General features: G+C 43.2%; 1 protein-coding gene across 1 annotated transcript in view; it reads right to left on the bottom strand.

Moving 5' to 3' along the window:
* Window positions 1–26,063, bottom strand: part of xpo4 (exportin 4) — a 49,931-nt gene that overhangs the window by 22,756 nt on the left and 1,112 nt on the right. The window contains exons 2-7 of the mRNA XM_035604725.2: window positions 24,950–25,055; window positions 23,521–23,662; window positions 23,280–23,418; window positions 21,335–21,451; window positions 21,085–21,238; window positions 9,320–9,432 (exon numbers count right to left, since the gene is read on the bottom strand). Of these exons, the coding sequence (XP_035460618.1) occupies window positions 9,320–9,432; window positions 21,085–21,238; window positions 21,335–21,451; window positions 23,280–23,418; window positions 23,521–23,662; window positions 24,950–25,055 (771 nt within the window). The remainder of the gene's footprint in view (window positions 1–9,319; window positions 9,433–21,084; window positions 21,239–21,334; window positions 21,452–23,279; window positions 23,419–23,520; window positions 23,663–24,949; window positions 25,056–26,063) is intronic.

Here is a 26,063-nt window from a genome sequence, read left to right as displayed (position 1 = left end):
ACCCAGCAAGCCGGGGGGCGAAAGCAAAATGGCGAGATGATTTTTCAACAAGTCTATCTTCAGACACGGTGACCCTGCTTCTCAGACAAACAATCGGCCGGCCGGCCGGTCGCAGACCGCCTCAATCGATCGCGGAGAGCAGATATTTGGCTCTTTGTGGACGAGATCTGCTCCGACTCAAGTCTCATCTCAGTTTTACAAGCTGCTGCTGCTGCTGTGCTGCTCCTGCTCCTGCTGCTGCTCTTCAGCCGCGGGATTGTGGGGTTTTTGTCTGAGCCGAGCTGTCACTCTCTCCCGGCAAGAGAACAGGCATTATTGTCTCGGATTGTGCACAGAGAGAGAGACACGCGAGAGAAAAGGTAAAAGCACCGCGAGTCATCACGGCCCCGCAGCAACATGTGTTTCCACTGATGGGACTATGTGGACGTCTGGAGCTCAGCTGCCTTCCTCCTCCTTCCTCCTCCTCTCTTCTCTCCGAGCTCTTTTCCCTCTCTCTTCGTCTCTTCCCGTCTCACAAACTGTCATCCTCTTAAATCCAGGGCGAGCGCCTCTTCACCAGCTCCTCGCACTGTGCCAGCTCGCAGCCCCATCGCTGAAGCAATCAAACTTTCAACCTCTCCCTCTCCCCGTCGCTTCTTCCTCCTCCTCCTCGTCCTCCGCCTCTCAGAATCTTCTCACTTCCTCCCTCTCCAAATTCTTTCTTGCAGCCCTTATCCCCTCCTCTTCCTCCTCCTCCTCGTCTCTGCTCCCCAGCTGGGCAGCCTGGCTGGCCGTGAGCCACGCTTGCTGGGAAGAGATCTCAGATGCTAACGTAGCGTAGCCACCATAGTCCTTGCTGCTCGCCGCCGCTGCTGCTGCTGCTGCTGAGCTCTTCCAGAGCGTGAAGTCATCCTCTGGAGGAGCTCAGCGAGAGGACGGGGGAGGAAGACTGGGGGGGGGGGGGGGGGGGGGGGGGGGGAAATGGGTGAGCGAGCGGGAGAAAAGGAGAGAGGGGAGGGGGGGTGGGAGAGGCAGCGCAAGGCCAAAGGATTGAACAGCGCGAGCTCTGAAAAAGCAGCTGCCCCAGCGAATGATCCGTGCAATGCCAGTAATGTCAGTCGCCTTGAGTCTGACTATAGTTAGAGATACACGTGTGTGTGTGTGTGTGTGTGTGTGTGTGTGTGTGTGTGTGTGTGTGTTTGTGTACGTACGTATGGCAGTATGTGGGGAGTGGGTCTGATGCAAGGAGAGAAAACACGACAGAACAATATGAAACATTTTGGGAACGCAGATCAGATGGCCGCAGATTTCGTTCACTGATTAATCTGAGGATTTGGCGCCGGTGAAGCATCAGTCGCTCATCCTTACGCCGCTGTCACAGCCGCTAATTCGGTTCTTATTAGGTTCCCTTTGGCAGTTTTGCGTCGGATATGGATGTTTGGGGGCCAACAGAGATTTGGATATTAGGGAGTAAAGAAATTCTGATATCAATACGTCACCAATTAAATATATTTATAAACAATATGCTTGATATTTTACAGTTTAACCATAGACTTTTCAGAACATAGAATATAGAACTTGAAAATTGTAAATAGGAAATGTACATCTATTCTTGGTTGATTGTTTATTCCATAAAAAATAAAAAATAAACGTATCAGCAAACAAACATAGATAGCGATATATCTGTGAAAGACTCATATTGGCCAATTTGTATTGGTCAACCTCTAAATTAGTCAGACTCCAATATTAATACAGTAACAGAAAAACAAGAATTTGGAAATAAAAACTCTTTTTTTGATACTCTATACTACAATGACTGATACAAAGGCTGATATTAATCGAGATGTGTGTGGAGTGGCAACAAAAAGTAAATTAACCCTTTGGAATAACCTGCATTTCCTGTACATATACATTTTTTATGATTTATTTATTATTAAAATATTTACACTGTAGGTTAGAGAAAGTATGTGCACACCTCTTCTAATAACATGAACGAAAGATAACTGGGGTCTGATCGATGAAACAAAACTAGTTGTGTATTTGGAGATACTTTGACTTATTAAAAAAATATATATATATATATTCAGATTTTTAATATCCACAACAAACATCTGCTGATGTGAACCCTATACTCAGTTCCAGGCTAGCAGCTAAAGCCTTAAAGGAACCATTGTAGCTCATTAACATAAACCATCTGTAAATCATTCCGTTCTCCAGAAAGAATTTTTTTTGCCAAAGATCATCTCGACACTCTGACACATGAACACTACTGGGAAAATGTTTTGTGGACTGATGAAACTGAGGATGCATTGTTGGGGGAGAACAACCTGCACTGCATATGACATAAAAAGGGTGGAATGCATACCAACATGGCAACATCACCAGGGAGCATCAGAATGTTGGGCCCAGACAGTCTGGCATCATTGATCCAGGGAGTTTCTATCAAGGTATCTCAATGAAAAAGCCGCAGCACCAGTTGAAGCCAAACCCAGTTCATCTAAAGTACCAAAGACGTATTGGGATTCAACACCGAGCCCCATAGAGGAGAACGACTATAACCGGCGAGAAAAGAAAAGGGCAAAAGGCAATGATGGAGAGAACCAGTGAAGGGGAGGAGGAGGAGGAGAGAAAATGAAGAAGGAGAATGACAGGTAGACAAATTGGTAAGGGACAGAGGGAGGAGGAGGATGAGGAAGAGATGGAAAGAAAAGAGGAAGGGGAGTGGGAGATAGAGAAAAGAGGCCAGGAGAGAATGAGGAATGATATTTATAGAAGGAGACAAAGCCTGGTGTCTGTTACCTCGGGGGGCTCAGGGGCTCATCTTTCTGTTTTTTCAAATCAACACTGCGCTTCCAACTTATTGTCTTTTCGCTCGCTCTTCTCTTCCATCACTGACTCCCTCTCTCTCCCTCCCTCTCCCTCTCAGATTGGGTTACTGTCGGCCCACAGGCGTCTGCTGCAGCCTCAGTCTCCGTCCTCCAAACGGAATTCTGTTCACTCGGTAAACACCCATACGCCTTGGCATGTTTCTGTGCTAATGTAAAGTACACAATTTTACATGACATCAATATACTGTATATCGCATTACTGAGGACATTGTCAGGGAAATTAAATTGAGATGAGGTTGCGGCACTGGATTATCTGTTTTTTACAATTCTAGTGAATTAAATACTTATAATGTTTTACATTCATGCCACATGCGTCAACGTTGCCAATTAGAGTTTGTACTTTGCACCAAACATCTCTCGTTTGACAAATCCTTATCTTTTTACAGTATGTCATGTCATGTCCTGCCACACTAGTGAGGACCGGTCGGAGTTTGAGACAGTGAGCGTGACGACAGAAGGACATTCCGGTCAGTTCTTCTCGAAACTGTGTTCAAGAAAGGAAAGTGTGAGGGCAAGGAACTGGTTGTTTGGGTTTTGTTTGCATACAAAGGGTTAACACGGAAACTGAAAACAGAAAACTGTGGAAAATAGCTATCACAATATCAAAACCCAATTATATTAAATTTATGAATTAATTAATAAACTAAGAAAAGAAAAAAACGCCAACATTTTCACATTTAACATCCTGAAATTATTACTTGAAAAAAACAAACATTCAGACAAGTAGTGGTCATAGAAATACTCGCCATTTTAATTCCTGTCCATCAAATGACAAAGTATTGGACTAATCATCGCATCTCTAGTGTGAATGAAGGTCTTCACAACTACAGCAGTACTCCCTGCTGTGTGAGTGTGTGTGTGTAAGGCTGTTTATACTTCAGAGAGTGAGTGGGTGTGTATTTCTGCTGTGTACAGTGTGTGTGTGTGTGTGTGTAAGTGTATAACACATGTCCCGTGTGTGTGCGTGTGCAGGGTCACAGCAGTGTGTGCGTTTGATGCGTTGAAATAAACCAGATGCATCTGACGGTGCAGCATTGTACGGGGGGTTGTGTTCGCGCTCACAATCACAATTCGATGCTGCTCTCTAATCACTCGGAGCCGAGCTGAAATTAAAAAGCCAGAGAAACACAAACAAACTGAAACACACAGCTGAGGCCAAAATTACAGAGGCCTCAGTTTGTGTGTGTGTGTGTGTGTGTGTGTGTGTGCGTGCGTGCGTGCGTGCGTGCGTGCGTGCGTGCGTGCGTGCGTGCGTGCGTGTGTTTCAGGGGGAGGGTTGGAGTGGGGGCGTGTGCACTGCACTGTGAACGCAAGCTGTTAAAATCGACAGAAATGGAAGTGGGTCTATTTTGAAGGAGGACAACAATCAACATGGTCGTCTTTTTTTCTTCCAATCGCCTCCGGCCCATTTGCCCTCAAACCCTCTCTCTCTCACTCACTCGCCTGAAAATTGTGTTTCACTCACTCTCCAAATTGTTTTTCTCCGTCCCATCTTTTTTTTTTTTGCTCCGTTGTCTCTCCCATTAAATTATATACACTGCTCTATTGCTACATCCCCACTGGTCCATTTCCTCCTTGTTTTCACTTCCACTCCGCTTCTTCTTTTATTTCCTTCCCCTCATGGCTCCATCCCTGAAAACTCAGAGCTGTGTAGCTGTCACCAGCTGAAGTGGAAAAGAGATGAGTGCTTTTTTTATTCTCTTTTCTCTTTCAAAAAACCCCCGGGGGTCTGAATCACACTTGAAACTTGAGCATCGCTTCAGCTACACACACACACACACACACACAAACATAATTATTGAGCTGATTTCCCAAAAATAAGCGCTTGTCCCGGCCAGTCGGGCACGGCCGGGGACAGACAGCAGTCAATAAAGATCTGGCTCCAGTCTAATCTCATCGGTTCTTTAAGACTCATTATGATTATTGTCAATAAAAAAAAACTGCACTACTGGACTTGAGCCATTCCTTGTGACGTCAATCATCATGTCTGATATTTAAAATGTGGTCCACAGTCTATTAGTTCTCACAGACCATGTCAGACTAACCACAACTAAGTATTTTGGTCGTGCTGCTAATTACAGGAAAAGTCCAGATTTATTACAACTTGGGGCCAAAACTGGGAAAAATTAGACCCATCGTATCTATTACCTCAAATAACAGTACTGCCCATTATCTGCTGATATCTGGGAAAATCCCTGACGACAGGAGTATCGATCCTGCTGGTCTTGTCCGGTCTGACTTTTTTTAATCGTGACATTGCTCCGTTCCAAGATCTCATCTTTAACCTGAGTTTAAAACATCTCCAGGAGCAAGCAGACATCAACATGAACCCGATTCGTTTTGGGCACCAAACTAAGATTAAACCAAAATTCTTTCTATTCTTCGTGTACGATTTTTCTCCCCGACTCTTCCTGCGGATCACGTGAAGCTCTGAGATCATTGTGGGTCGTCCTGCACACGCAGCATGTTTCACCCGCAGATTTCAGAGCGATTCAGAGGATCGTAAAGTTTCGTTCCCAAAGCTTCAGCTCGTGTTTCGGATTCGCAGGTCTGCTTTGGATCATTGTCCCTTGTTGGAGGCGTCTGCCTCTTTTCACTTTTAATTTCCTTGACTGACTGCAGGGACAGAATCTGCATCCAGAATTTAATCTATTGATATTCAGTGGAATCCATGATTCCCTCTGCCCGTGCGATGTTCCCCGCACCACACAGACATTTTCCATGTCTATACGGTTTATATTCTCTTCCTAAAAACAAACAAAACTGCTTTATCGACAGGAATGATGGGACAGAAATAGAAAAATAAGACCCGAGTTGTAAAGAATAAAACGAATCATCATGTGAGATGAGACGACCTCCTGACTGACAGCAGCCTCCTGTTTGCTCGAGACGGATCGGCGAGGGAGCCCTGGAGCCAGTTAATGGGAGACTGACAGACACCACCTCCCCGCAGAGGGACGGAGAGACTCCCCAGCGCCCTCCTCCGCAGGGGGTGTGTGTATGTGTGTGTGTGTGTGTGTTTGTATGTTTGTCTGTGTGATGGGTGGGTTATTGCGGTTGTTAACAGGGGCCCCCCTAATCCCGGGGCCGGGCTCTAATCCTGCCACTGGTCGGCTGTGGACTGTGACCCCGGCAGCGCGTGTCGCCGAGCACTCCCTCAACACACACACACACGCACACACACACACGCGCACAGATACGTCGGAAAGCCTGTTACCCCTCACAGCTGAGGACACGCGGCAGCTGAGACAGCAGAGGAGCACAATAAATTGAATAAACACACAGACAACATGGAACCTGCTCTCAGACGTGCACTGAAGCTCGGACTTTTCCCGGAGGGGCTGCATGTGAGAACGAAAAATGTCGTCCGGAACTTCCCCCCCCCCGGTAAACATTTCCGGAAAATGTCACAGTGAGGACATGAGACGTTTTGCGTAGTTTGTGCCTGAAAGCGGCCACGGAGGCATGAAGAGCGAACACAAGTATTCACTATACGAGCTGGAACTGACAGTCCTACAGGGACAGATATGTACCACGACACACACTCAAATACACAACCAGGGGGATGCTGTAACACACACACTCACACACACACACACACACACACACACACACACACACACACACACACACACACACACACACACACACACACACACACACACACACACACACACACACACACACACACACACACACACACACACACACACACACACACACACACACACACACACACGGACAGCTGACGGTGTCAAGGCAGCCCCTTACAATAAACAGTTGGAGCTACTAGAAATACCGGCGTGTGAGATGAGACCGAAAGCCTGAAAACTGAAACCGGCACAAAACACATCCTGCGGATTCCTGCAGCAAAGAGGAGCAGCCGAAAAATGACAAACATTTTTATTCATTGGCCGATTGAAATCCTTGATTAGAGCCCCCGTGTGTGTGAGTGTCAGTCTGTGTGTGTGTGTGTGTGTGTGTGTGTGTGTGTGTGTGTATGTGCGTGTGTGCGCTCTGTACATTATAAAATCTCTGATTACATTCGCTGCTCGGAGCCAATTACAGTAATTTGTGGCCGCTTTTTAGAACTGACAATCAGACAATCACAACTTTTCTCAGCTGCATATGAAAAAGGAGGTGACGTTTAGACTGAGGGTTGATTATCGAGCACCGCGCCGGAGAAAAACTGCAATTAAGCATCTGCAGATTGTCGGACAAAAGAGAGTTATTGTTTCACTAGTGCTCGAATGTGGCCTTTGTTTAGCTTTTTCTTCCTCGCAGTTCAACATAGTTGTAAACAGTCAAAATGGCTGTTAATGAAAAGAGACATCACATTTTAGACATGTTTGTTCATACAGTAGATTTGTTTTACTTTCATTTTAAACCAGAGGCGCATGAAACAAATTAAAAGCCACAATGTCAAAGGGCAACAGGGACACTCGAGGATTTAGATGCTACCGAATGTGATGAATGAAAACAGTTTTCCTCAGAGGAACATCTCAATCTTTTAGACACATTACGGCAGGAGCTGGGCAGCAAACAGTCAGAGCTCAGGTTTACCCAACGAAAAAAATGTACTACTGCAATTGAATGGATCTGTTTCTCGTTTTTTCACGTCAATTTTGGCAAGAAATTTCATAAACTTGAATTTAAATGACCGATTATTCAAAGGAAATGCTTTTGTCTGGTTCGAGCCACAACTGTTAAATTATATAATGATGTGTATTACTGAGCATTTACTTCAGGATAACAGGTCTCCCAAGGTTATTTTGCAAAAGCAAACGTTACGTACATTTTGTAAATTGTGATCTCATTAAGAGTCAAATAAACGATAAAGCAACGTATACATCAGGGGTGTGGAAACAGCGTGATTGACAGCTAGTACCGTGGGTGTGCAGTGGACAAGCTCTCCGTCAGAAACGCCCCCCCCCCACACGATCCCTGCTGGTAACAAACAAATCCAAAATGGCGCTGTTGAAAACAGCAGTTCGCAAACCAATGGGTGACGACACGGGTTGCCACTTGGTAAAATGGGAGTCATTTACAAACTTGATGGTCATTCGAAGGACCTATCAGAGCTAAGAGTAAGAAGAACTGTACTGTACATTATACTATGCGTACCATACAAAAAAAAATTACAGGTACGAAATGTCGCTCAGGAAGCAGTATTTGGCAAAGAACATGTCATTTGGCTTCAGTGGAGCAGAATTTAGCGGCAGGCATTTAACGCCGAGACGGCTTCAAACAAAACGGAGCCAGAAAACACAAACTGACGGGTCAAAACCTTGCACTTGAACACACCATAACAGCGCCGAGCCGACCGCCGACATGTTTGTGCAATACGTCCTGCACCCACATTACAGCGAAAAATAATAATCGACTGTAGTCTCGGTCGGCCAATCAGACGGTCAGACAGCCGAGTCTCTGACTCGAGTCAACGATGCATGATGCTGACTGAGTGTGTTGGTGTGTGTGTCAGCGTCCGAAAGTCTGTTTGAATGGACCAGTATCTGGCAGTGTGTGAGACAGGGAGATGGCGGAGTAGCATGAGGATGTTTCTCAATAGGCAGACAAAAGAGGAGGCAGGGGAGCAGCATTAGGCAGAAGAGAGCTTTAAGACTTAGTCGTTTTTGCCTGAGGGCAAGTCAGTTGAACAGGCGGATGATAAATGCTTGAGGCAGGTAAAGAGGCTAAAGAGTCGTGGATCAGTGTGTGGCGACGGGCAGCCAGCGAGATGGGACGGACGCATGATGGAAGAAGAAGAAGAAGAAGAAGAAGAAGAAGAAGAAGAAGAAGAAGAAGAAGAAGAAGAAGAGGAGCTGACCCGTTTGTTCCACACTTCCCCACCACATCGCGCTCTGAGCCAGCGTGGGCCGTCTCTCTCTCTCTCTCTCTCTCTCTCTCTCTCTCTCTCTCTCTTTTAAAACACACAAGTCGGCGCACAAAAATACACATTTGCTTCACCGGGCGGCCCTCTGGACAGTAACACAAAAACACGACCCCGCTGCAGCAGCAGCCATAAATCCACTTAATGGTCTGCTGGAGAAACCCGCAAGAAGTCGTGAAAACCCTAACAGGAAAAAAGGCAAACTGTCTCTCTTTGTTTATGATAAATAAGCCAACCATCTAGAGGTCAGGGGGGACGGGGCGGAGGAGGATAAAGGGTAAAGCAGGACACAAGAAAACTCCAATGAAGGAATATGTGAGAAATATGTGAGAGAAATAGTTAAACTTTGGAGAATAAAACCTCCGCAGTGACAGAGAGACGTGGATGGAGGGAAAGAGACGCAGACAGACGCGAAGACTAACTGACAAAAGATGAAATATAAGATATCAGAGAGGAAGGACACTGAAGGTTTTGGAAGAACACTTTCTTCATCAAATTTGAAAGGTGCAAAGAGACACTTAAAAAAACATACAAGCACTCAAATGACGGAGGGGCTACTCACGGTGAAGAAGAGGTCCATGACGCGGGTGTCCAGCAGCGCCTCCCTCCAGGACTCGGACGGCTTGAGCGTGACGTTCTGCGTGGCCTCGAACATGGCGATGTAGTGGCGCCCCAGTGACCCGCCGGTTAAGGCTAACAACAGCATGTAGTGGAGGAGGAAGAGGAGAATGACGAAGAGGAGGAGGAGGAGGAGGAGGAGGAGGAGGAGGAGGAGGAGTGCCACACACTTAAAAACACCGGCTCCTGTCACTAAGCTCCTTCCTCAATGGGTATTCCCGTCTTTGGGTCTCGAGAGGCCGGCAGCGGAGACTCTGCCTCTCATTAACCTCGTCAATCTTTTACTCCACAAAGGATTTTTTCTTTTTCTTTTTTAATTTCCTCACCATCCCCTCCCTCGGGTCACTTTGTTGTCTATGTCCTCCCCTTTTCTTCCCCTTTGTCCCTCGTCAGCTCTTCACTCGCCCACAAAGAAAACCCCTGCCTTCTGCTTCACCTTCTCCTTCCCTTCCTGTCCTCTCCCTCACCTCTCTCTTCCTTCCTATGGCAGAACTCCTCTCTCCTTCTTCGTGCACTCTTGACTTTCTCTCCCCCCCCCCACTCGCTTCCCTCAAGATCTTAAAACAAACACACACACACACACACACACACGAGACGCTCACTCTCTTCTCCCCGCGGCCAATCGAGACAGTGTGTTGCTCTCTGCCCTTGTGTCCGCTCCTCTACAAGACGTCCTCGAGCCTCCTTGCTGCTCCAGAACACTCCCTCCCTCCCTCCGCCTCCTCGGCCAATCACTTTGTCTCTCTCCTCCTGAGGGCTTTCCGAGACCAAAGCACGGCTCTTTTTATGCCCCCCCCCCCCCGATGACAAGTACTCCTCACATTTAAACTTCTCACACTGTCAACACTCGTTCTCCTTCTTGACATTTTCCGAGGCTCTCCTTACCACATATAATAAACGTGTTCCTGATCTAAACCCACGCTCTGTTCTAAAAACGTTTTAATCCTAATTTTGTCTTTCTCACTTCCATGACACCACGACACACACTTTCTCCCCTGACACACAGCCAACCCAGCACTTCCTGTCCGTATTCACGACTCCTGAAAACACCCACGACACATAACATTTTTCCTTCGCTCATCAAGAACAATTCCCCCGACTGCTCCTTCCTCTCTCCCAAATTAGGGAGAGAAGAAAACAATTCTCTCAATCAAAGCCTCTGACAAAATGCCTTTACCCCCCAAAAAACTAGTCCCATAACGACACACACTCAATCTCCTGACGAAGACGTCTGACGTCCCACAAACACATCAGAGTCGTCCGCAAATAATTTTACCCAAAAGATCAACAAAGGAGGCATTTGTATTAGTGTTTTCTCTGCTTTTTTATCTACAAAATCTCTCTTACCTAACAAAAGAAGAACCAATTAAATCTCTCTCTTTTTTTAGACTCGATCCACTATTTCCTTCATCAAAACATCTCTGGCCTGAATAGTTTCCTAAACAACCCCAAAATACCCCCCCCCCCCCTCCTAATACAGTTTGTCTATTTTCTGTATCAGCTTGTATGAGCCCATGAATGAAATATAGCTTCAAGGGACAAGGGCTTCATCATCAATTAATCAGCCACGTATATTCCAAGTCAATCGATTAACTGTTTGGTCGATATAATGTCAGAAAATAGCAGATATTTGTTGGATTTTCTGACCAACAGCTCAAAATTCAAATATAAATATTCAGTTTCTAATTCAATTATTCAACCCTCACAAATCAAAAAGTTCGAATAACAAGATTTTGCTAGAAAAAAATGATCTACAAGCTTTAATTCAAATCCAAAGTCCTGCGGTTTCAATGGCTGCATCTCTACATCAAAAGGAAATATTCCAAGATTTCATGTGCATCGTTTCATCAAGTTTCTCTACATTATAAAGAGACTCATTTGGTATCTTTGGAAACTTTGGACTAAAATAACATTCATTGGGTTTCAACAACATTCGGCTGGACAGCATCAGATTTAAAGGGTTAAAAATACTTTTATTGTCCCTTATCCAGGATATTGGACCACCAATTAATAATCAAAACTATTGTTGCTTTGTGTCTCTACGTTTCCATATTGGTACCCTGCACGTTTGCGTCCAAATAGAATAAATACAAATTGAAAAAATACATGACGCTCTTCCTCTCCGTTTTCCATCACCCACACGACCAAGTCGCTGCCCCCGCGGCCCAGTGACAGCGGGAGGGGGAAACTTCCAGAGGAATGTTTCGATCAAAGCCAAACAGCGGCGCAGGCCGGCGAGGTCAAGCATTCCTCTGACACCAGCCCACAGTCACTCCCCGCGCACACACCCCGCCACAACACACCACGCCGCACTGTTTCGGCACAAAAGTTGGCACCTGTCTAAGGAGTCTGTGGGAGGGAGTGTGTGTGTGTGTGTGTGTGTGTGTGTGTGTGTGTGTGTGTGTGTGTGTGTGTGTGTGTGTGTGTTTGTGTGTGTGTGAGTGTGTGTGTGTGTGTGTGTGTGTGTGTGTGTGTGTGTGTGTGTCCGTCCGTCCAATGCTTGGCTTTCAGGCCTACTGTTAAAAATAGTCGTGGTGGAGCAGAGGACCTTTAACTGAACCTTTTCGGAAAGACAGAATAAGAAAAGGGGATCGGGAAAAGCGAGTCAGAGTTGCCAGGGTTTAACTATTTGTTTCTGACTATAACACGTCAAGGGCAGCAACTAACGATTATTCTCATCATCGATTAATCTGACGATTATTTTCTCCATTAATCGATTACTTGTTTGTTCCATAGAATGTCATAAAAAGGTGAAAAATGTTGACCATGTTTGTTAAATATTCACATGTAAGAAGTTGAAATCAGAGAATCTCAACTTTTCTTTTTCATTAAAAAACTACTTGAACCGATTAATCGTTGATCAAAATAGTTGGCGAGTGATGTAATAGTCGATTACTAATCGATTAATCGATTTAACGTTTGCCTCTGCTTTCTTTTTTCGAGGTTGACTTTCAGTTGCTTTCACGTACTGTTAGTCTCTATATTTAATATCTGTCTCGCTGCAGCTTTCCAAAAATGAACCACATTAAAATGAAAATCGTCTGTTTTTTTTCACCTTAGATACACGGCAAATCCCTTAAATACAAGAGAAAATAAAAGTGTAGAAGACACAGAGGCGCAAAATTCATATTCGGTCCCACATAAGTGACACTGACAAAGTCCTGCGACCTGCGGACGGAGGCCGTCTCCTCGGGGAGGGACCACCTCGGTCGATGGGGGGTCGCACAGACGCTCCTAAAGATCGTATGACCGAGACAAAACTCACAAGAGACCTCAGGAATGATAACTACACAGCTATTTCACACAGCTGGACAGAGATGTAAAGAGAAAAAAAAGGCTCCGACAGCTCGTGACATCAAGAACAGGGACGCCTCAACATTCCGTCAAGAAAGAGCATAATTTAAGAATCAAATCAAAATGTTTTTTAACTGACTGATAATTTAGATGACTGGTTTTATTTGTTCCGAAGTGCACCGAGAATATCATCTTGAAAGCTTCCAAAACTTAATTTGAACTCTCCAATGACATTAGATTACGGAACATAAAACATTAAAGGGGCTTGTGAGTGATCAGCTGAGGAGGAATAAACAAGCAAACATGATCAAATGTGGCGTAACATGTTCAATGCCAGTTTGAGTATAAGACCAGCTTTGTCCGAAAAACTGGAGAGTGTTGGAGGGATAAAAAAAGAAAAAAAACCAGAGTGACATCTTCAAAGTGGTGTGTTATCTGATGAACAGTCTGAAATTCCAAATTTCAAAGTTAAATACCCCGTTACGACTTCAGCAAACAAAGTCAAAAGTGGGAGAGGAGCCGACGCCTGGTCTACTTTCTCTGACGTGCGACAAAAAAAAGCTTCTCTGAGATCCAGATTACAACAAGAAAAATGATGAAACTCGAGGAGCAACTTATTTTAATGGAGACAAATTATAATCAATAATCAAAGTAATCAAAAGTGTCAAGACCCCCTCATCCTCTCTTCACTCACACACCCAGGTAAACAGGTGCTTATCAATATAATTTATCATCAACCATAATCCACATGACACCAACTTTATGAATCGCCCAAACCATATCCAACCTTATAATATTAATACAACGATTAATTGATTAATAAAAATACATAGAAAATAATAAATATCATAAATGTGAGTCGCAGAGCTGACCAGTAACTTTACAGCAACAACACTCACTCCCTCGCTTTTTTTGAAAACGGAAAAAAAAGAAGGACTGTGTATGTGTGTGTGTCTGTTGGCATGTGTGTGTGTGTGTGTGTGTGTGTGTGTGTGAAGTGCACATGCCTCCAGGGTGACTAATGTACGCGGAGTGACGAGGACATGTGGGCTGTGGTTCGGTGGGTTTTTAAAAGACATCACCTGCCACCGTCTCGACGCTTCCAACAGGCTCCAGAATAACTAATGTGACACGTCAATTTTCCACTGGAAAGATAAGACGAGGCCGACGCGTAAACGGACACACAACTGGCTCGCAAGAACACACCCCGCTGACCGAATACACAAACCGACGGGAACCGCCGCCGACCGCGAGCGGTTTTGAATCAAACGCCAGCGGGGAGATTCACACACACCCAGAGTTTCTCACTTGCAGTTGCCAAATCTGCAGACACATAATTGCACAGCGCAGAGTCGTAATGAACGCCGGCTGCCAGTCAAACGCCAATAAAAGAGCCGACGTAAGGCCCCGTTTGATCCGCCACTCACTCAGCGACTCAAGTCTAACTTCCTTTGATTCCGTTCATGATGACTTGACAGATCTTCTGTGACACTTGGCCACGCCGTATTTATAGTTTCGCATGTGGACCTTTAGTCCAGGTAGCGACGCACTGCTCTCCACTTCAAAGCTCGACGAGGGAACATAGTTGAAATGACACGCCCGTCAATCTTCCCCGTCACGGGTTGTAACTCAGCAAACGTTGCTGTGCATGGACCAACCACACGGCTACAAAATGGCAGGAGAGGGGTGAGAAGACGAAATGCGTGGATTAGAAAACCGAACGACGCAACGTCTCAAGTTCAAGACTAGACCAACAAAAGGAGACGAACAGACGTGAACTAAATTAAATGCGACAGCATCCAAACTAATGTCAGCATTCTAACCTTTGCGTATAAGCGCTAAACATGGAAGTGCAGCTGAGGCCGATGGAAAAAATCCAGGGATGACTAACAAAAAAAATTCATCCTCTGAGCACCATGAATGTTTGTACTGAAGGTACCTGACAATGCATCTGAGTCCAAGACGTTTAAATAACATATCAACGTTACAATGTCAAGATGGCGCTACGGGGAACATCAGGATATATCACTGAAGTCAGTGGGATTCATCCTCTGGGGACCGTGAACGTGTAACGAGTAACATCTTGTTAATACATTAAATATACAAGAAAATTAATATTTCAGTCTATCGGTGGACCAAACAACAACATCACCAGTGTGTTTGCAGTTTTGAATTCCTTAACTGCATTGTATTTTTGAAGTAATTGACTTTGTTTCAAATTCAATGTGCACAATTTTAAAAAAAAAATGTTTGTATCTTTCTGGCCAGCTGTTGGCTTCCTTTCATTTCACTGGGTCAACTTCTTGAACCTTGTAGCCCATCCCATTGAACAGTTAGTCTTTTTTCAGTGTTCATCAATGTTGCTATTTGGTTCCCACTTCTTTTTAATATGTCATTTTATTATTAATATTAATTTAACGATATGGATTTGCCGATGTATATATATATATATTTTTGTAATCTCTCAATGATTCCTAAGATGTCGTTGTCAAACCTTTATGACAAAGAATTGTTTTTCTTTCCTTCTTGGACTTTTTTGCTCTCCTCCTTTTGCCTTTTATCTCTCCTTTCCTATGCCCATGCCAGGTTTGTGTGACAGGTCAAATCTAACTCAGTGTGACTTCAGCAGGAGGTTTTTCTTGAATTGACTCAGTTTCCTCTTTTACTCTTCACTGTGTCTATCAAAATAAAGGCAAAATTGCCCGAAAAAAAAAATACTTAGACAAACAACCTCACTACTCACATTTCCCACGTTTATCAAAGTGCAGACACCGTACAAAACACTTCCAAGGATGAATCTGTTTTCACGACCACCGTAAATAGACAATCAGTTTGGGTAATCTGAACATTTTGCAGGCCCGAACGACCTTCCTGCTCAAGGATCGTGGATTAGCGAGCTTCTCCTGTATCCTCTATTCATTACGCCTGATCCTTGCGGAGGATGGACCCCGGCGCTCGGGGGGAGGGCGGCCGCGCGTCTGCCAGCCGCCGTGCGAAGAGCGCAGCGCTATGCTTAGGCGTGTGGTGGGGTTTAAGTGATATATCCTGCCCTAAGTCTCCACCCGCAGCCGCACCATGTGAAATAACAGTCCGGGAATACCACCTCAATGACCCCCCCCACCACCACCACCCCTCCCTCCCTTATCTTTCCCATTTCCTTCTACTGTTTGGCTCCATCTGTTTAGACAGCAGCTGTCATTAATTCTCACTTTAGCCACCAATATAATATAAACTATGCGTGCTGGAAGTTTATTGTGTGTTAATTTCATAAACAAGGGGATTTTACAATAAAGATATACCGACTTTTTTTTTGCACATATCTTGAGTGGCACCTTAAGATAATGGGTGACATATAAGTGTCTTTGGTGTTTATTGACGTGTTTTGTTAAGTTTTGGGCTACAGCTAACCATCATTTTCCTTTTTAAATAATCTGCCGATTATGTTCTCGATTCATCTGTTAATTTTTTCGGTCCATTACATGGTGAAAAATGGAGAAAAATGTTGACCGTGTTTCCCAAACTCCAAGATGATGTTTTGTCCACACACCAAAGTACACCGAAAATATTCACATTTAAGAAGCTGAAATCATAAAAAACTACTTGAACCAATTAGTCGATTATCAAAATAGTTGGCGATTAATTTGGCAGACGATCGCTAATCGATTAACTGTTGCAGCTCTAGTTAAGTTCTACATTCTCGTTCACTGTATTGGAATAAATCTACAAGCGTTAAAAAGTGCAGCATCTCCTCTGAGTCACCTCAACAATTCAAATAGTGAAGCAGGACAGGAGATAAATGGGACATTTGTCACAAAAAGAATTTCAGCGCAACGTCCGTCAGCATACGAGCCGTCTGCACATAATACCCCACCGTCTGTGTTTAGACAGTGGGCAGTTGAAGATTCTCCGTACGGGGTCAGGGCCAAGGCAAACACGCAGCATCGGCTTACGCACTCCTAATCCCGACCTTAACCCGAGTGGGGCAGAACGGCCATAAATTGACCCCTGAACAGCTAATGAGAATACTAAGCCAGAACGAGGCGAGTGTCGGGACTCGTCTCTTCGGAACAAGAATAACTTCTGCTGGCGTGGCCGGGACGGGGTGGCGGGGGGGGGGTAACCGTGGCTACGAGGAGTTAATGACACTTTTATTAAGCCTCGATGAAAATTTGAGGTTCCTCTCTTCACAGTGCAAGTCAAGTCAGGGACGGATATTAAGACAAACAGAGGTACAGTGGAGGAGGCGCGACAGGGAACGCCATGCCCTGCCTTTATTTGAAATAGGGATGCACAAACATGCACAAACCGTACAAGAACAAAAAAAAGCTGGCACTGACGATCATAATATTTCATGCCACCAGCACAAGCTATAAAAGTACTCATATCGGTACTCGATATCTGCAAGTAGCTAAATGTAAGTACTTGGTCTAAAAAGTAAGTAGTAGCGGTGCATCCCTAATTTGATTCAACTTGAGTTTTCGGGAGTCGGTAACACCATGAAATCTACACTTTCCTGTCTAGTAAGGCTGCAACTAACGATTATTTTCATTATCGATTAATCTGTCGATTATTTTCTCGATTAATCGATAAGTTGTTTTGATTCATTAAATGTCATGAAATGTCGATCGTGTTTCCCAAACCACCAAGATGATGTTTTGTTTTGTCCACACACCAAAGATAATTAGTTTACTGTTACAGAGGAGCAAAGAAACCAGAAAATATTCACATTTAAGAAGCTGAAATCACTTTTTTCTTTCATAAAATCTACTTGAACCGATTAATCAATTATCAAAATAGTTGCCAATTCATTTAGTAGTCCATTACAAATCGAATAATCGATAAACTGTTGCAGCTCTACTCTCTAGTGAAGAAAACAACAGATGGCCGCAATCAAAAATGAAAAATGGCCAAAGCTCCACTTGCTTTTATAGAAACACAACTAACACAGACAGGAACATGCCAGAAACGACTAAAGAACACAAAAGGACCTGAAGGACTTTGTTGAGTGGCGGATCGCTGAGGGTGGAGGGGGGGTGATCTATCTGTCAGCTCGGACAGCCATTTACAGCACCTGACCGCCGCCCGCCGCCGCCGCAGCCCCGAGGCCTGACCACGACCCCGGCTAGAGTGAAGCCCGGTGTGGAGTGACACGGTGTCGTACCGACGCCCGGGGAGCGTGCCCTCCACCAGATGACACCGAAGCCAAAAGGGCCGAGGTTCAGACGGCGGCGTGGACAGATGACACACATGCCGCTCGGAGGCTTTTTCAAAAAGTGCCTTTGAGCTTTGGTTGAGGAGAGTGAGAGTGTGTGTGTGTGTGTGTGTGTGTGTGTGTGTGTGTTCATGTGTGTGAAAGGCAGCCGCTGTCAGACACGCAATTAAGGAGAGGCCCCCTGATACCCATATACTGGCATACGCTCGCATCGCATCACACGGGGCGTGTTGTGACACTTGCCGACAGGCGGCCACACTCATTCCGTTGTCCCAGTGGCCTTCATCAATCTGTTCTCCTTTTCAACAACAGCACGGACACTTGTAGCCATCACATGCAACGCGGAATTCCAAGGAGGACGCCACTTGATTCAAACATTTACATGCTATTTCTATGGCCAATCAACATTTGTGACAACTCAACGGCGGGAAACCAGAGAACCACGGCTCTATCTGTACGCAACTACAGTAGAGCCACAGGCAGGCTGACCTCATTTTATTTATAAGCTATCTTGTAATTTAAATAGAATTAATGGTTTTTGCGAGACAATCCTCAGGTTGCAGACAGCAACATTTCAAAATATTCTTACTGCGTGAAAACTAGAGCCCGATCTGTTTACCAATATAAGATCCTTTATTGTACAGAATAAACTATGCAGAAAAAAATGTGCATTTATGTTTACATTTTACGTTTATTTTCTTAATTCAAGTTCTATATATTTGGTTGTATTTGTGTTTTCTTCTCATTTATAGTTATTTCTGATAAAGTTTATGGTTAAACTAAAATATCAAGCCTCAATTACATTTCTTTCTCATAAAGGGTTGATATCTGATATAAAATAAAATAAATAAATAACAAATCCAGGTCATTTCCAGAATTTCCCAGCTTGGGATCAATAAATAAATATGTGAGTAAGTAAGTAAGTATGCAGTAAGTACGTAAGAAAGTAAGTAGGTAAGTAAGTACGAGAGTACGTAAGTTAGCAGGTAAGTACGTCAGTAAGTAAGCATGTTAGAACGTGAGTAAGTACGTCAGTAAGTAGGTAAGTACGTAAGAACGTGAGTAAGTATGTAAGTAAGAACGTAAGTAAATAGATAAGTACGCAAGTAAGTACGTAAGAACTTAAGTAAGTAGGTAAGTACGTAAGTAAGTACGTAAGAACGTAAGTAAGTACGTAAGAACGTAAGTAAGTAGGTAAGTACGTCAGTAAGTACGTAAGTAAGTAGATAAGTACGCAAGTAAGTACGTAAGAAAGTAAGAACGTAAGTAAGTAGGTAAGAACGTAAGTAAGTAGGTAAGAACGTTAGAGTCAAGACCTTGTCCATAATGGCCGAATACACCCTGAGATATTAAAGAGAAAGTTGCCATGGGAACATGATAAATTCCTATCACCTAATTGTTATGTACAATGCAAACAAACCTATCACTACCTCTAGTAACAGAAATAAAGATATTTTGAACATTTTGATATTTCATATTAATCTTCAAGCCGACAATATCCTGCTATCCTGTACAGTAGCAGCTCTGATGGCTTCATACACACACACACACAGAATTAAACTGACATCTAAAAATTGACTGCAACAGCTTATATACACATACACGCGCGCACACACACACACATACACAGTGTGTGTAGCAGTGCATCTTTGACAACACACACATTGAGCTGAGCGTGCCAGGCATACCAAGGGGAGCCTGAACAAGCCAAGGCGGGGGTGGTGCGCTGCTGGAATGACACGGGGATGGACGCACAGACACCTCTTTGAAAGTGATACACGGCCCTGGGTGGCAGCAAGCGCCACTCCAGATCCGCTCAGACAGGCAGCGGGAGGATGCCAGGCTGGATGGGATTTAGGCCGTAATGAGCCGGGATACACACACACACACACACACACACACACACACACACACACACACACACACACACACACACACACACAGACACACACACACACACACACACACACACACACACACACACACACACACACACACACACACACACACACACACACACAGCCACAAGTTTGCTCAACAATGCAGCCAACTGCAAAGATAATGTGGATGTGAGCATAAGAGATGAACTACAAAGCAAAACTGATGGACAGATATGAATTCCTGGCATCACATATTTGTAGACACACACGCACACACACGCACACGCACGCACGCACACACACACACACACACACACACACACACACACTTGCATGCACACACACACACAGCGAAAGCCAATATAGTGACATTTCATACTCATCCACACAAAATAACTCATGTATATTCATGTATAACTCTCTGACCCTAATGTCACCATTTTCCTTTAACCTGTAACTATCAGCTCATCCTTTTTTGTTGTTTTTTTGACAAAAAATGTTACATCTTTTTTTGTGTTTTTGGCCATTAACTCTGATAAGACACCTCACAAGCCAGGATGCCTCATCATGTAATTTATGGCAGGCCATTAATTAATCTACACTGTTTGGTACTAATATAAGGAAAAACCTTACATTTTTTAAAAACTTTTCATTGCTTCCACCTTGGTAATGCTGCTTCAGGTGCGTTTTGGTCTGGACCTTAACACAACATCTACAGATTAAACATTGTTTGACAGCTCGACCGACTCCCGATGCGTGAAGCAATTTAGGAACCTCACATCACCGAAACAACTGTTGATACAGCGACGGCCAATTTACCGTACATTTCTACCATGGCTGTGCCTCTGTAATCCCCGTTCAGCTTCTTTTGTGTTATCTTTTTCAAATGAGACTTTGAGGGATATGACTGTAATCACGAGGGTCGAAGAACAGCAACCTTTTAATCTTCAGGCTTGTGCACAGAAATGGTCTGGTGTCTGGTAACAGGTTCTAAACTGTTTTGACTAAACTGATGGTTTGACTGCTTTTGTTGCTTTACCATTGTGAATTATGTTGGATATTTGGGTGTAACAACGTAACGATTTCAGATTCGTTTCAAAGCAATTTCAGAAATGGCTAAAATTACAAACTGAAGAAGATCAGCGGGATTGTCAAGTGTAAAGATTGAAATAATCCCGTTCTTCAGAAACTAATATTCCAAAGCATAAAAGAACTGTGTGTAACATGGGACTGACCTGTATTTCATCACAGACATTATCCAATATTTGTGTCAATTTTAGGTGTGTAATAAACCTTGGTCGCCGACAGACACAGAAAGGATATGATTGGGCGGCAGAAAGTTCCAGCTGAGGACCTGGTTGGCCAGAGTCAGGTAGCGCTGGAAGACGCACGACATCTGGGCGCTGAGGTTCTCTCGTCGGCTGAACTCCTGCAGCACCTCCATGGTCAACATGAAGATCTCACGCAGGCTTTCCTCCTGGAGGTGAGGAAGGAAGTAAGCGATGAATAAAAGAAGGAGTTGTCATCGTTACTTTAACATCGTTACGGATTTGCAGGATATGGGGAGACAAACCTGGAACAGACGCTTGCAGCTGCCATGGAACTCCATGCTGAGGCCGATACTGCTGGTCTTACTGGAGCTGGAGAACTCACTGAGCAGTGCCGTCAGGATGGAGCAGGCCAGCGTTTGCTGCGGGAGAGCAGAGGTCAAAGTTCACATAAAGATATACGTATCAATGGAGATTCACGCTACAATACCCAGAAAGGAAGGAGCCTTATAAGTGGAAAGACTTAACACTGTGTTAGAGTTTTACAGTATACTGGAGGAAAAAATCGTTGGCATGCAGCTCGGACAATATTGTCCCACAGTGCATTGCACACAGGAAATGGAGCAGCTGCAAAACATTATGAAGTGGTGGTTGGCGGCTCAGTGAAGATCCAAGAAAATCAAAAGTATGAAATATTTGCAAAAACATTTTGTTTTGTCCGTTTGAAGATAACTTGGCAGCAGCGATCTCAAGTCCAACAATGCATCGTCCACTGTACAAAAAATGCTTAAGTATGTTATTAAAATAACTATTATATTATAATATATCATATTGTATTATTAAAGTGTTTAGTGCACAACAGTTGAGGTGTTAACTGCAAATACACAGGTTTAGATAATAGTCATAGATGTGTAGAGTGATAGCTTTTGATCTTACGCATGTCTCACTAATGTTGTGCGAGGAAGTTTTTGATACTAAAAACTAAAAATGAATCAATTAATCTACAAATACTTTCAGCACTTTGTCCTTTCGACATCAGGTAAGAGGACACCAGATGAAAATTGGCCTTATTGCTCAAACAGAGCTCATTTTTCTGATAAAATAAAAAAAAGTCTGCCGTCCATACTCATATAGTTTCTGATTGTTAATTTTTGCATTTTTTTGATTGTGATTGTAAAGAATGAGGGATGATGAAAGCAGTTAAAGGAGTTATGTCTCTCTCCATGGCACAGTCAACCTTTTCTGGTTGGCGGTTTGGTTCGGGTAACACATAAAATGGTGCCACCTACTGGATAAAGGATGGGTTTGTTTTGTATTTTTGTCTTATAACACGGAGCAGCACTGAAAAAATAAATCATATACTGTTTCAAATGGGAGACAAATGTTTTGCCTCTGCGTAGAAATGTTTTAGTCACACAAAAATATGTCATCATTACAAAAGCCCACGATTTATACCGAAAAATTTATTTGAGTGCATAAGCGAAAGAAAACAGACGCACGGAATTATATTTTCCTTCCTAACCACAGGAACACGCCTGGAGCTTCTATCCCAGGACGCCGGCCTTTGTGCCATTTTTTTATTTTCAGTCTGAGCTCCCAGTAATCCAAGCCAGATCCCACGAAGAAGAAGAGAGAAAAAAATCTGGACACGAATGTGGTCCATCAAGGCAAAAAACACCAAATAAACACGATCAAAGCTTTAACACAGTTTTTGTTGAGAATAATTCATTCAACGCTTTGAATCCAAAAATAAATTCCACATGCTCATTCATCTCAAAGTGTATTCTGGGAAACTGTAGCATCGGGTCTGAAAGGAGATGAGACAGTTTGTTTGGAATGAAGGACTATACAAAGCTGCTGTGCTTTGTCATTGTAAAAAATATTTTTGATGATGATTAATATTTTTATAATTATATTTGATGATGTAATAATGTTTGGCTGTATTTGTGTTAATTTTTAATCATACTTTTTTATGATAAAGTTTATGGTTAATCTAAAATATCAAGCCTCAAGTACATTTCTTCGTCATAAAGGTTTTATAATGACATCTTCGGAATCATTGACATATTTAAAACAAGATACAAATATATATATATATACACACATCGGCAGATGTATCGGTATCGGATATCTCGTACTCCCGAATATCGATATCCCCCCCCCCCCACCCCCCCCAAAAAAATCCATATCGGTCGGAATCTAATAAATAGTGAATAGTGAAATCATTAAAAAGTCACACGTCTATCTCACCACTGTGGGGTTCCCGCTGCTTATGAGCTGTCCGACCTCGAGGAAGATGCTTTTGCAGTTTATGGATTTGTCGAGCGAGCCCCTCTTCACGATGACGGCCACAGCCAACAGGATCTGCTCCCGGACGTACTTCTGCAGACTGGAGGAGAGCGGGAGAGCGAGAGCTTTGTTTTCAGTAACTTGAAGGGGAAGTAGTGCACAGGTTTTATCATGCCCCTCTCTCTCTTTCGTTATTTCTTACTTGGGTCTTTGTAAGACGTAGGTGAGGAGGAACGTCCGCAGCGACTCGATGCTGGTCTTCTCCAGCAGGATCCACTCCCGCACGACGGCCTCCATGACGGCTGTGGCTGCCTGGAACAGCACATAGTCCACCTTACTGGTCTCTGGAGAGGCCAAGGGTAAAGAGAGGGACCATACAAGAGAAGATACAAGAGAATACGGAGACGTTTAAAAAGACATGAAAGTCAAAAAAAGAATCCCTCATTTCCCACAATTTCCTAAATTCTTATGTGACATCTGAAATCAGCAAATTCGCACATTTGTGGAGCCGGAAGTAAAAAATTATATTTTTTTGCTTGAAAATTGTGGATCAGTTAGTGCTGCAACAGTTAATCGGTTAGTAATTGATTACTAAATTAATGGCCAAATATTTTGATAACGGCTTAATCTGTTCCGGTAGTTTTTATGAAAAAATGAGTAAAAATCCTCAGATTTCAGCTTCTTAAATGTGAATATTTTCTGGTTTCTTTGCTCCTCTGTGACAGTAAACTAAATATGTTTGGTGTGGACAAAACAAAATACCATCTTTGAGATTGGGAAACACAGTCGACATTTTTCACTATTTTATGGACCAAACAACTAATCGTCATTTGAAAGAAAATTATGTAAATATAATTATAATAGTGATAAATTGTTTTTGTCCATTTTGATGATAAAATTGTCAAATATTTGTGGGCCACTTTTTCCAGTCTTGTGTTGCATTAAACCAAAAAGAAATTATATTCAATTTTCAGATATTTACAGATATGGTTAATTAAAAAAATGATCTGCACATTAAAACAAGAATGAAAATAGCCATTAGTTGCAACCTGAGGTGAGTCAACTGTAAGATAGTTTAAAGGATGTAGTTTGTGGTGCTGTTGAATTTACATACAGGAAGTAATGAAAAGCCTTCAATTTGTTTTTGATTGAGGAGGGAGTTGTGATCGATCAATCTATCTGTCGAACATCTTGTCTGACTCGTGATCAGCATCAGTGTCCACACTGGATCTGCCCGGACACACAGCACTACTGTGCACTAGAAGCAAAACAACAACACTAACAGCCAGATTAGAATAAAAAGACACATGTTGATGTTCAATATGAGAGATTTCACTCTTTATCACAAAGCTCCTTTCAGATGGAAGCCAAAGGTTAAAAAACACTCATCAAATGAGAATCGTCCGTGACAGTAAAACAAGTTTGTGTTCTACACAAACATCAGGGCAGAGGGTTTGTGATCACAACATCAGCGGCTGAAGCCCAGATAGGACGAACACAACTTTAATACACATGTTCCTCCCTTTACACAACAGTCAGAGACGGGCCCTTGACCTACGGCTCTGGAAAAAAACAAGCTGTTTGTGTTTGTTCGGGCGGCGAGTAAATAACATGTATGTGTCAGTAGTTACCGAGGATGTGCTTGCAGATGGCAAAGGGAGACTTGGACTTCCTGAAGGAGAGGAACACGTGTTCAGCATGTTGCCTCTGCTCGGTGCTGACCATGGACGGCGGTGCCTGTGAAAGACGGAACGGATTTATCATGGAGGCTCAGCGAGGGAACAGTAAACACACAAAGTCAGTTAGAGCCAAGGACTATAAATTACTTTATGACTGAAGGAAAAAAAACAAGACAGACAAAATCTGAAAAAGCCTCCATAACTAGCAGGCCCAACAGTCCCTCTATGGAAGCACATTTAAAGCCGCTTGGTCCGGATTTGAATTTGAATCGGCACAAAATTGCACTCACTCCTAGATACAAGTCCCCTTAATATGCCAACTTTTTTAAATTATCCATGAATTATTCCCTGGCAAAAAGGGAAAGTGTCAAAAACTGCCCCATCTCCCAAAGGGATTTAAAAAAAATTCCAGAATCTGCCACAAAATGAAATGGCTTACTCTTTTGTCCATGTCGCATTCTTCGCATTGTATGGTCGCAATCCTGCTGACAAACAAACCAACCAACCAACCAACAGACAGCGACGAAAAAATTAACCTCCTTGACGGAGGTTATAATATAATAAAAAGTAGTCTCGTAGTTATTGGTTGTGTCGGAGTTAAGACTTGGTTTTGTTTTCTTTATAAATTTGCACCATTTTCAGAAGTAGCGCCTCTAATTGTGCTGTACCGTTGTTTCCTTGTGCAATGACAACTACGATACATTTCCTGTCTGTCTTTTGCTATTTTCCACAATATCATTGTCCAATGAAAGTTAAAAAAAAAATGAATGATAAGAGTAGATATTCTGAAGGTGAGAGAAAAGAGTTTTGCCCGAGCGGTTTTAAAGTGGCCTGATATAAATAAATATATATAGATAGATATTTTCGATCTGTAAAAACAATCGTCCAATAGCCATATTATTACATTCATTATTACATTTAATTTAGCAGACGCATTTGTCCAAAGTGAACTAATAACAAGTTCATTCAACCATGAAGATATTATCACCCAAGAGTGCAATACAGAATCAATAAACATAAACATTTATCAAACAGGCAAAAATAAACAGCTTCAAGCGCTCGCATA

The sequence above is a fragment of the Scophthalmus maximus genome, chromosome 14, assembly GCF_022379125.1.
Source record: "Scophthalmus maximus strain ysfricsl-2021 chromosome 14, ASM2237912v1, whole genome shotgun sequence".
Classification (NCBI taxonomy): Eukaryota; Metazoa; Chordata; class Actinopteri; order Pleuronectiformes; family Scophthalmidae; genus Scophthalmus; species Scophthalmus maximus.
Note: the sequence above shows the minus strand (reverse complement) of the source record. Positions and strands in the feature narration are given on the sequence as shown.